The sequence below is a fragment of the Oryctolagus cuniculus genome, chromosome 6 (genome assembly GCF_051225735.1).
Source record: "Oryctolagus cuniculus isolate XC-2025 breed Fujian yellow rabbit chromosome 6, ASM5122573v1, whole genome shotgun sequence".
Lineage (NCBI taxonomy): Eukaryota > Metazoa > Chordata > Mammalia > Lagomorpha > Leporidae > Oryctolagus > Oryctolagus cuniculus.
In genome coordinates this window covers 119,803,646-119,815,756 of record NC_142872.1, presented here as the reverse complement: position 1 = coordinate 119,815,756, position 12,111 = coordinate 119,803,646, and the positions used below count along the sequence as shown (strand labels likewise).

General features: G+C 41.7%; 1 protein-coding gene across 9 annotated transcripts in view; it reads right to left on the bottom strand.

Annotated features, from left to right (window-relative positions):
• Positions 1–12,111, bottom strand: part of TMEM67 (transmembrane protein 67) — a 109,370-nt gene that overhangs the window by 69,320 nt on the left and 27,939 nt on the right. For all 9 annotated transcript variants that reach the window (XR_016235817.1, XR_016235818.1, XR_016235816.1 and 6 more), the window contains 8 exons: positions 11,987–12,110; positions 10,659–10,764; positions 7,607–7,663; positions 7,419–7,517; positions 2,515–2,613; positions 2,166–2,252; positions 1,083–1,182; positions 849–988 (listed from right to left, as the gene is read on the bottom strand). Coding sequence is in view for 5 of the 9 variants with exons in the window: in XM_089335528.1 (XP_089191654.1) it covers positions 849–988; positions 1,083–1,182; positions 2,166–2,252; positions 2,515–2,613; positions 7,419–7,517; positions 7,607–7,663; positions 10,659–10,764; positions 11,987–12,110 (812 nt within the window). In the remaining 4 variants the exon portion in view is untranslated. The remainder of the gene's footprint in view (positions 1–848; positions 989–1,082; positions 1,183–2,165; positions 2,253–2,514; positions 2,614–7,418; positions 7,518–7,606; positions 7,664–10,658; positions 10,765–11,986; position 12,111) is intronic.

The window sequence follows — 12,111 nt, the reverse complement described above, 5'->3', positions numbered from 1 at the left end:
CAAACTTTTGTATTTCATCATAATTTTAAAGTCTTTTATTTTTATTATTTTTTTGAGATGTATTTGAAAGGCAGAGTGACAGAGAGATAGAGAAAGAGATCTTCTGTCTGGTGACTTATTCCCCCAATGGCTGCAGAGGCTGGCACTGGTCCAGGCTGAAGTCAAGTGTCTGGAACTCCATTCAGGTCTCACAGTGGGTGGGCAGGGGCCTAAGCACTTGGGTAATCACCCACTGTCTTCCCAGGTGCATTAGCAGGGAGCTGCATGGGAAGTTGACCAGCTAGGACTCACACTGGCACTCCAGCAGGATGTTGGCATTGGAAGCAGTGGTATAACTCACTGCACCCCATGCCGGCCCAGAGTCTTTGCTGTTAAATGGTGTGATAACAATATTTCAACTTTTAAAACACTCTGTCAGGCTGGCGCCGCGGCTCACTAGGCTAATCCTCCGCCTAGCGGCGCTGGCACACCGGGTTCTAGTCCGGGTCGGGGCGCCGGATTCTGTCCCGGTTGCCCCTCTTCCAGACCAGCTCTCTGCTGTGGCCAGGGAGTGCAGTGGAGGATGGCCCAAGTACTTGGGCCCTGCACCCCATGGGAGACCAGGATAAGCACCTGGCTCCTGCCATCGGATCAGCTCGGTGCGCCGGCTGCAGCGCGGCGGCCATTGGAGGGTGAACCAACGGGAAAGGGAAGACCTTTCTCTCTGTCTCTCTCTCTCACTGTCCACTCTGCCTGTCAAAAATAAACAAACAAACAAACAAACACTCTGTCATGAAAATTTAGTTGAATTATCCTCACATTTATGAAGTACCTATAAGTTGTATACAATTACATCCAACAGTTTATACCTCCAAAAAGAAGAGAACAGTAAGTATCTGAAAGAGTGGATTAATTTTTCTCACAGTCTGAATTTCATTCCATTCATTTGCTACAAAATATGTTCTCCATATGCTTACTGGAACAGTGGCGCTGCGTACACCACCTTCACCTGGTCAGGGAGACAAAATGAGTAAAATAGTTTCATCTTCTCTGCTCTGCAAGGATAGCTGAAGAACTGTGGCAAAAACAGTGATTTTAGTTACCTTCAACAGCTTTCAGAACCTTCCCTTTAGGTCGCTCCCAATCAATAAAGAATATATCTATGGTAATCTGGGACATGAGTTTATGCAAAAATTGCACAGCCTGAAAATGACATACAATAAAACATCTGAAAAGCATCAAAATTAAGTCTGCAATTGATTCTTTAAGAAACATACTATAAACATGAGAACATACAATTTTTTAGATTGACTTCATATGGAATTATATATACTATTAGGGGACCATTAGAAGCTTTTCAAAGTAGAATCACCAGATTCACTTTCTTTTCTTTCTTTCTTTAAAACATGGACATAAAACAAGGAGACTTCCTATCTTCTCCTTACAGAGGGGACTTACATACTTGAGTTTCATTCCCAAGGTTTCTAGAAGCATACTCTGTTTCATAATGCATCTGACTTCCTTATATGTAAAGATATTTTTCATTTGTAATTTGCTTATCCTATTTAAAGTTTTAGTATGCTCTCACTTTATTTTTTTTACTATCTTTGGTATTAAAATTTATTAAAAAATAAGTTGTAACTTTTTCTCACATATAGAAGCAGCATGTTTATACAGAGGCATCCTTCCTAATAGATGCATTCCTGATCAAACAAAAGACAACAGTGTGAGTACGGGATGAAACCTCTCACCTAGGAGCTCCCAGTTCCTTGGGAAAAGCAGATACCTAATAATCACATCACAATGGGATGAAAGCTACCAAAGAGGCACACACACTGAGAGAGGACAGTAGAGCCAGGGGAACATGGCCGCAGGAAGAAGAGGAAAGGAATACAGAGACAGAGAAAGTAACTTTGAGATTTCAGCATTTTATCCATCTAGAGTGGTACCTTTCTGATTTTTCTGATTATCAGAAACAAAAATTCATGCCTGAGGGCATTTTGTTCCATTGTGAAATCATCACCAGACTTTAAAAGTAACTTCCTATGTAAAACAAAGTAATACATGCTCTCTTTCAAAACCAAGGTAAATTTTACACCCATGATTTTCAAAGCATTTTAATTTTAAAGGCTCATTAATCTATTAGCAATTCTTTTAAATTGGGAAAGCTCTCCTTTGAAACTTACCTTCAGAGCAAAAGCACATCCCACATAAATTACAAAGTCTTCTTCCTGGACTGGTGTTGGTAGCAAAACAGAGACAGACTTCTGTGCCTATAATAAAAATGACTTGATTAAATATGATCACCCAAGGTTTTTACTGCATACAATTTATAACCCCCTAAAAGAGAAACAAGCATACAAAGAGATAATCATGCACTCCATAAACTCAGCATACCCAGGGAATGGTGAGTTTAGCACGATTTTAATACTGTCGATCAGAAATTACCTCAAATAAAAACATTTCCTTTATAAAAACAGTTTTTTCCAGTCATTCAGATACTGGCATTCAGGTAAAATTCAGAAACTCACTCACTTTGAAGAAAATAAGCCAATAAAGACCTGTTCCCACTGTGATGGTAAAGAAAACATTGGCCAGATCGCCAGCATAGTACACCAAGAATTTCATAACCGTCTGCAATTAAAAAAAGACAGCTATTAAAGACTCAATCTGTTTACCACTTTCAGTATCACTACCACTTTTTTTTTTTTTTTTTTTAAGATTTACTTTATTTATTTGAAAGGCAGAGTTACTGAGAGGCAGAAGCAGAAGCAGAGAGAGAGAGGCCTTTCATCCACTGGTCCACTCCCAAAATGGCTGCAATGGTCAGAGCTGGGCCGATCCAAAGTCAGGAGCCTGGTGCTTTCTCTGGGTCTCCCACATGGGTGCAGAGGCCCAAGGACCTGGGCCATCTTCTACTGCTTTCCCAGGCCATAGCAGAGAGCTGGATCAGAAGTGGAGCAGCCGGGACTTGAACCGGCATCCATATGGGATGCCGGCACTGCAGACAGCTGCTTTACCTGCTACGCCGCAGTGCCGGTTCCAGCACTACCACTTTTAGTAACACATCATTCACCCAGTTTCAAGCCTGAAGCCTTGTTTCATATATTTGTGTATGACTAGCTACAAATTTCAGAGCAACTGAAGCCCCTTCCTAGATACCTTTTGGTTCCTTACCTTTCAAAAAATCCTCTGTCATTTTTTAACCCTTCTTATTTCACTGCCTAAGAAAGTTGAACCTGCTTCCTCATTTCCCTCAGAGGGGAACCCTCGACCCTAAACTACCCTCTTCACTATCACCAGAGTTCGTTCGTTCTTTCTTTCTTTCTTTCTTTCTTTCTTTCTTTCTTTCTTTCTTTCTTTCTTTCTTTCTTTCTTTTTCCTTCTTTCCTTCCTTCCTCCCTCCCTCCCTCCCTTCCTTCCTTCCCTCTCCCTTCTTCCCTCCCCTCCCCTCCCCTCCCTTTTCTTGCTTTCTTGATGTTTCTTCTCTTCTTTTTTTTAAGATTTATTTATTTATTTGAAAGAGCTACAGAAAAAGAGAGACAGATTGATAGGTCTCCCACCTTTTGGTTCACTCCCCAGATGGCTGCAACAGCCTGGATTGGGTCAGGCGGAAGCCAGGAGCCAGCAGCCTCCTCCAGGTCTTCCACATGAGTGGCAGGGGCCTAAGCATTTGGACCATCTTCTGCTGCTTTTCCCAGGCCATTAGCAGAGAGCTGGATTGGGAGTGGAGGAGCCAGGACATGAAACAGCACCCACATGGGATGCTGGTATTGTATGCACTGGCGTTATCTGATATACCACAACACTGGCCCTAGAATTAGTTTCCTAAAACATTAATCAGGTTGTGTTGCTCCCCTTCTTAAAAATGTACAATTACTGGGTAAACGCTGTGGCACAGGATAAGCTTCTGCCTGGGGTGCCAGCATCCCATATGGGCACCAGCTTATGTCCCTGCTGCTCCTCTTTCAATCCAGCTCTCTGCTATGACCTGGGAGGGCAGCAGAAGATGGCCTGAGTGCTTGGGCCCCTGCACCCACGTGGGAGGCCTGGAAGAAGCTCCTGGAATCCTGACTTCAGATCAGCCCAGCTCTGGCCGGTGTAGTCATTTTGGGAGTGAACCAGTAGATGTAAAACCTCTCTCTCTGACTCTCCCTCTCTTGTCTGCAACTCTACTTCTCAAATAAATAAATAAAATATTTAAAAAATTTAAAAAGGTACAATGACTACTCACTAAGTTAAAAATTCATAACCTACAATGTCCTTTAAAACATGAACCAAAATCAACCTTTTTTTTAAAAAAAAGAAAGAGAGGGATTGAGAGAGGGAGACAGGGAAGGAGAGAAATATGGTCATCTTCTTTTTTAAAAGATTTATTTATTTATTTGAAAGGCAGAGTTACAGAGAGAGAGAGAGAGGGAGAAAATCTTCCATCCACTGGCTCACTCCTCAGATGGCCAAAATAGCTAGACCTGGACCTGGGCTGGTCTGAAGCCAGGAGCTCCTTCCAGGTCTCCCATATGGGTGCAGGGACCCAAGCACTTGAGCCATCCTCTGCCACTTTCCCAGGCTCATCAGCAGGGAGCTGGATGGAAACTGGTGAATCGGGATGCCAGTGCTGCAGGCTGTGGCTTAACCTGTTGTGCCACAGTGCAGGCCCCCAAAATGGACACTATTACACAAAATAGTCTTCCCTTCCTCTCTGGCAAAGTCTCCTGAGCTCTGAAGATTCAAAACACCTCTGTCTAGGGACTTACATCTCCCAGTGTCTGGTAGAGTGCTGGGCACTTAAGACATGCCTAGCATGGGCCCTCTGCAACTACAGTGGAAAGAATCAATAACCTAAATTAAACCTCACTTTTCTGGGAAGCCTTACTTGATCATCTCAAACAGTAAGTCATGCCCCCTGCTCTGATTCCTTAGCACTTTGGCTTTGGAGTCAGGAAGCGGCTATGGTTTAAATAGTTACTATACAGCCTTTCTCATGTTCTTCACAGTAAAATCAAAATAGCTGTTACTAAGTTGTAGTAAAAACTGAGTAGAAAATTTAATCTCTGTCTCAATTTCATCATTCGTAAAATGGAAATAACAATAGTAATACTTAACTTCACTGAGTTATTGTGAGGATTAAAATAACACGAAAAGCTTTAAAAAGTATCTGGTACATGGTAAATATTTTTAAAATGTTAGATAAGTAAAAATTTTAAAAAACAAATGAGAAGTAAAACTATAAAGCCAAATAAAGAAAATATGGGAAAGGGGCTAGTGCTGTGGCTTAGCAGGTAAAGCCACTGCCTGCAGTGCCGGCAACCCATAGAGCTGCAGGTTCGAGTCCTGGCTGCTCCACTTTGATCCAGCTCTGTTCTATGGCTTGGGAAAGCAGTAGAAAATGGTCCAAGTCCCTGGTCCCCTGCACCCGTGTGGGAGACTGGGAAAAAGCTCCTGGCTCCTGGCTCCTGGCTCCGGATCAGCATATCTCCGGCCACCTGGGGAGTGAACCAGTGGATGGAAGACCTCTCTCTCTCTGCCTCTGCCTCTCTATAACTCTGTCTTTAAAATAAATGACTAAACATTTAAAAAATAATAGAAAAAATAAAATGTGTAAGCATATTTTTGTGATGCTGAGATAGGGAAGGTTTTCCTAAACAAAATCCTAATGGTACATATCTTTACATGAAAAAATATTCACATGTGACAATAAGGAAATTAAGCTTCTGTTAAACAAAAGACCACAGGAATGAAAAATAAAACAGGCATCATATATTTGGCAAAAATCAAAGTAGGATTAATATTTAGAAAATACAACAGAACTCATTCAAACAGGGACAGGCATTTGGCAAAGCATTTAAGTAGCCACTTGGGACAACCACATCCCATACCAGAGTGGCTGATTCAAGTTCCAGGAACTCCACTTCAGATCCAGCTTCCTGCTAAAATGCACCCTGGGAGGCAGCAGGTGATAGCTCAAGTAGTTGGGTTCCTGCCACCCACACAGGAGATACAGACTGAGTTCCTGGTTCCTGGCTCTGGCCTGGCTCAGCCCTGGCTCTTCTGGGCTTTGGGAAGTGGGCAAGTGGGTAAAAAATCTCCCTTTATCTGTCTTCCTCTGTCTATCAAATAAATAAAATAAATTTTAAAAATGGAAAACAGGGGCTGGTGCCGCGGCTCACTAGGCTAATCCTCTGCCTTGAGGCGCCGGCACACCGGGTTCTAGTCCCGGTCGGGGCACCGGATTCTGTCCCGGTTGCCCCTCTTCCAGTCCAGCTCTCTGCTGTGGCCCGGGAAGGCAGTGGAGGATGGCCCAAGTGCTTGGGCCCTGCACCCCATGGGAGACCAGAGTAAGTACCTGGCTCCTGCCATCGGATCAGCGCGTTGCGCCGGCTGCAGCGCGCCAGCTGCGGCGGCCATTGGAGGGTGAACCAATGGCAAAAAAAGGAAGAGCTTTCTCTCTGTCTCTCTCTCTCTCACTGTCCACTCTGCCTGTCAAAAAAAAAAAAAAAAAAAAAGGAAAACAGGTAAAGGATATAAACAGACAATTAATAGAAGAAAAAACCATAACAACTAAAAATTATATAAAGAATAATCAAAGAAGTGTCACATCTAGTGTTAGAAAGGATGTGCAGAAACATGAACATTACTGCTGCTCTGGCCATTGTGGACATTTGGGGAGTAAACCAGTGGATGGAAGACCTGTCTCTCTCTGTATCTCTGCTTCTCTGTAACTCTGCCTTTCAAATAAATAAATACATCTTAAAAAAATTACAGCTGAGGGCCGGCGCCGCGGCTCACTAGGCTAATCCTCCGCCTAGCGGCGCCGGCACACCGGGTTCTAGTCCCGGTCGGGGCGCCGGATTCTGTCCCGGTTGCCCCTCTTCCAGGCCAGCCCTCTGCTGTGGCCAGGGAGTGCAGTGGAGGATGGCCCAGGTGCTTGGGCCCTGCACCCCATGGGAGACCAGGAAAAGCATCTGGCTCCTGGCTCCTGCCATCGGGTCAGCGCGGTGCGCCGGCCGCAGCGCGCCAGCCGCGGCGGCCATTGGAGGGTGAACCAACGGCAAAGGAAGACCTTTCTCTCTGTCTCTCTCTCTCACTGTCCACTCTGCCTGTCAAAAAAAAAAAAAAAAAATTACAGCTGATATAAGTATAGATTGGTGGGAAGAAAATGAGCAGTACTACATACTCTGTGATGCAGTGATACCTATTCTATGTGTTCTAGAAAAACTCAAGGCAACTTTCTTATTTATTCTCTAGCTGTGTCTTCTGAGAAGAATCCAGACACAACTATGAAGGAACTTAAAAGGTTTGTGGAAAATTATAATTAAAAGTTCACTTGGATGCAAAAATATGTAAATTTATACATAGTTTTTTTTTTTCATTAATATGCATTTTCTATAAACTTTCTGATGACATCTTATACACTTAGAAAATCCCTGATAGCATACCTGTAAATCAATCATGGGACTCCCAATGCGCCTCTTCCACCCTGCTGTCTTCAAAAGAGATGATAAAACAGCTAGCCCACCCAACACACCCAAAGCAATCTAAAAAACAAAAAGAACATTTTATAACTGATATTAATTTTTTATTAAAAATAGACTGTAAATATTTTAAGAGGTTAAAATAAACTCACATCTGTCTGGACATGTGCTTCTCCTTGATTCATTTCATATGTGACTGAGAAAGAAACCTGATATTAAAACAAAACAAATTAGCCATGCTAAAATTGTGTCTCACAAATCTACTTTTATTATTAAACACGTGTTGCTGGATTCTACCATAAATGCTAGATTCTTAACTTCTCCGTATTACTAGAGTTGACCCGTCTTTACACATAAATGAGATTTGCTGTTAAGAAATTTTTGTGCTGCTTTAAATATCCCCTGAAAACACACATTAAAAAAAGGAAAGGTTCACTTGGAGATAAGTTAGCCTCGTTAACAGTAGTTCAGGCTAAACTAATCATATTTTCTGACAGACTTCTGTAATGGAGGAACTGTGTATCAAGAATTTGGCCTGGCTTGGGGCCAGCACTGTGGTGTGGTGGGTAAAGCCACCTCCTGCAGTGCCAGCATCCCATATGGGCGCCAACTGGGGAGTGAACCAGCAGATAGAAGACCTCTCTCTGCCTCTTCTCTCTCTGTGTAACTCTGACTTTCAAATAAATAAATAAATCTTCAAAAAAAAAAAAAAAAAAAGAATTTGGCCTAGAAAGAAGGGCTCTGGTTCTTTTTAAATTTGAGAAGCAGAGAAAGAGGCAGCAGAGAGTTTCCATCTTCTGATTCACTCCTCCGATGACTGTAACAGCCAAGGTGAGGCCAGGCTGAAGGCAAGAGTTGCCAACTCAATCCAGGTCTCCCATTGAATGACAGGGACCCAAAGAATTGACCCATCATTGCTCCTTTCACGAGCTGCAATTGGGGTCCAGAACCCAGAACTGAAGCAAGGCACTCTGATATGAGATGCAGATGTTTTAACCATTATCTTCACTGCGAGGTCTAGTGTCTACTGGTCAATATTTTTTTTTTTCTTAAAGAGGGGAATAATGCCTGTGTCAAAGAATCATTATGATGAAAACATTAAACAGTATCTCTAACTCAAAAAAAAAATGAATCTGGCAACTGCTAACAGACATATTCTAAATTGGCAGATTAATAAAAAATCTGAACAAGACTCTTAAGGATACCACTATACTGAGACAAGAGAAAGAACAACCAGGGAAGGGTGAAAAAGCAGGACTATGAAAGGAAGGACACACAAGATACCTAAATACTACCAGGACCATAGAATAAGGGGTTTCTAGAAAAAGGAAGAGGTCAAGAGTACAGTGTCAAATGCTGCACAAATGTTAAGTTCAAAAACTGAAGCCCTGGGGCCAGCACTGTGGCACTGTTGGTTAAGCTGCCGCATGCAATGCTTGGCATCCCCTACGAGCACTGGTTTCAGTCCTGGCTGCTCCCCTTCTGATCCAGCTCCCTGCTAATGTGCATGGGAAAGCAGTGGAGATGGCCCAAGTAAGTGGATCCCTACCATCCACATGGGAGACCTGAGTGGAGTTCCAGATTCCTGGCTTCACATTGGCTCTGCCCTGGCCATTGCAGCCAATGGGGAGTGAACCAGCAGATGGAAGATCTCTCTTTGTCTCTTTCAATCTCTCCCTAACTCTGCCTTTCAAATAAAGAAATAAATCATTAAAAATAATAAAATAAGAAGAAATGAAGCCATTATACATGGAATTCATTGCTGCCCTTCTTAAAAAGGTTTTCAAAGAAAGAAAATGGCAAGATCCAGATGGAGAATAATGAAGTAGAGTAAATGGTTGGGAAACAAAGGAGAGAAATCTGATGACAAGGTGAAGAGCTGGCAGAACTGAGGAAAGATTTTATTGTTTGGTCAGTTGTTTTAGCTTATCTTTAAGATAAAACAACCTGAGGGGTTTTTTATTTTTATCTTTTTAAAGATTTACTTATTTATTTGAAAGGCAGTTACAGAGAAAGATTCTCCATGTACTGGTTTACTACCCAAATGGCCTCAATGGCCAAGGTTGGGCCATGTGGAAGCCAGGAGCCTAAAACCAAAGCCAGGAGCCTGGAACTTCATCCAGGTCTCCAACGTGGATGGCAGCCAAGATTCAAACCAGTGCTCACAAGAGATGTTGGCACCACAGGTGGTAGCTTAATGGGCTGTGCCACAATGCTGGCCCCATCCTGGGAGTTTTTATAAGCAAAGGAAACAGACTAGCAGAAAGGCAGGCTAAACAGGGGTTAGCAGAGAAATGGGATGTTGGAGAAAGTACTGCAAGTACAGGCATAAGATTAGATAAGGAGAGGAGGGGACTTTGTTTCCTAGAAAAAGCAACAAGAAATGAGAGGGATAACAAAACAGAGATTCTGAAGTATCAACAGGAAATCTGAGGGAATTTATATTAGATGGCACTGATCTGTTTAGTAAACTAGAAAGCAAGGTTATTTGTTGTGATAAGAGCAAAGACCTAGATGGTGATTAAAACTGATGCAGAATTTTTAAGTTATTTATTTTTTTGAAAGGCACATAGAGGTACAGACAGAAAGAGCTCCCATTGCTGTTTCACTCCCGCAGATGACTGCCAACAGCCAGTGGTGGGACAGGCAAAGCCAAGAGCCATGAACTCTATCTAGGTCTCCCACGCGGTTGATAGGAACCCACATACTTGCACTGTCATACACTTCTTCCTAGGCACACCATCAGGAAGCTGGGTTAGAAGAGAGGAACAGCAGGAACTAAACTGGCATGCCTATATTGGATGCGGGAGTCCTAAGTGGTGGTGGCTTAACCCACCGAGGCACAACACCCACTGTAAAGTCTGAGTTCCTGGATTAATTAGACAAGGAGACAAAATCTGAAGAGAAGCAAGGTGAACAGGAACATATGTTGCTTGTCACAGCACATCCCAGGATCCCTAACAGTGACACTCGAATGCTGGTGAATCTTTTACTGAAAAACTTAACTCAGTCCCCCTTTTTTAATATTCAAGATCTATAAGAAATCACCTTTTATCGTTACTAGTAAAAAAATAATTAAGACTTGAGGATATAAAAAGAAGGGCTTCTTGAAAACTTGAGAAAAAGACTGTCTTTTGGCTATAATGTAAACTGTATCATTTTTACATTTACACAAATAAGGACACTGATTAGTAAAGAACTCACCTTCACAGACTGGCTGTTGGGATCCTTCACATCAACGTCATTGTACAAAATGGTGATTAAAGGAGGGTAGATGTTTCCACTTTTTGTATTGGGTACCAGGTGGATGCTATTTAAGGAAAATGTTTAGAAACACAGTGATAGATACGTCTAAGATCTTAGGCATATATTTAATTGGTAGTTTCTTTTGAATTTAATATAGATTGTCTTAATGATCTCAGAACCAATCAGTTAATAAGAACCAGAGAAGATTAAATAAATGGTAGCAACACAAGTTAACCTTAGCTGGAAAAATTTAATATTAAAATATACTGAAACAAAAACTCTTTTTAATCCAAGTCTTATGTAGTTTACAAGTGAAATCACTGAAGTACTATGAATCATCTTTGAGGAATATTCAAGATAATGCTACATGATGCTGAAAAAAAGGTAGACAGGATCCTGATTTTAAAAACAGAAAGATGAATTCTTAACAAAATGTATCAAATCTAGAACTGTTTATGCACATACAGGTGAACATTTTGCCAAATTCAATGTGTTAGTACTGTATAGCTTGTAAACTCAAAAGGGGAAGTGTCAATCACTAGGGGCCAGTGTGGTTTTATTAAGAACAAGTAACACCTAAATAGGCTCAATCTCATTTTTACTAGGGCTACACCTTGGCATCTTGAAAGAATACTAAAAACACAGTACATTTAGATTGCAGCAAGACATGACCAAGCTTCCATAATGCCTAATTTATAAGACTGTTACGAGAATCAAAATGAAGTAACAGTGGAAAAAATAACATGTATTTGCAGTGCTTTCAAGTGTCAACCTACTGCACATCATAGAATATTAGGGTGGAAGTCAGTTAAGATCTTAGATATAGGAGTCTCACACAGGAAAAAGACAGAGGAATTTGGCTTGTATGATACAACTGTAAGGTAGGATTCACATTTAGGTTATCCTAGGTAAATCTGGGCCAAGCTACAACAGTCATTAAAGGAAATGAGGATGGGAAGGCTGAACTATCAACAATCACCTGGCAGGCTGTTTCTAAAATGCCCATTTCAGTCACTAGTATTCTCCTTCCCTACCTTTTAAATCCCTCTAATTCAACAGGTCTAGAATGGAGACTTGAGGATGAATTCTGACCAAACTCCTCAGACTCTTAGGCCACAAATTACCCTTTCTCCCGGCTCTTCAACTTTACTGGTCTATATCAATCCACATAGATTATCTCAAAAATCTTGTATCTTGTTTCATGTGATAATTACTAGTAAACACTTTTCTTTATAACATTTGCCCATATTTTCTTAGCCGAATTTAGTCATTAGATGTTTGTTTACCTCAGTGATATCTGAGTAGCAATTCGAATTACTCTTGGTAGACTTCCCAAGTCATTTTCTCGTCCACTTACTGCGTCCACTAAGAAAATGCGTCGAGTAAGAAGCCACTTGCCCGAGTTACTATC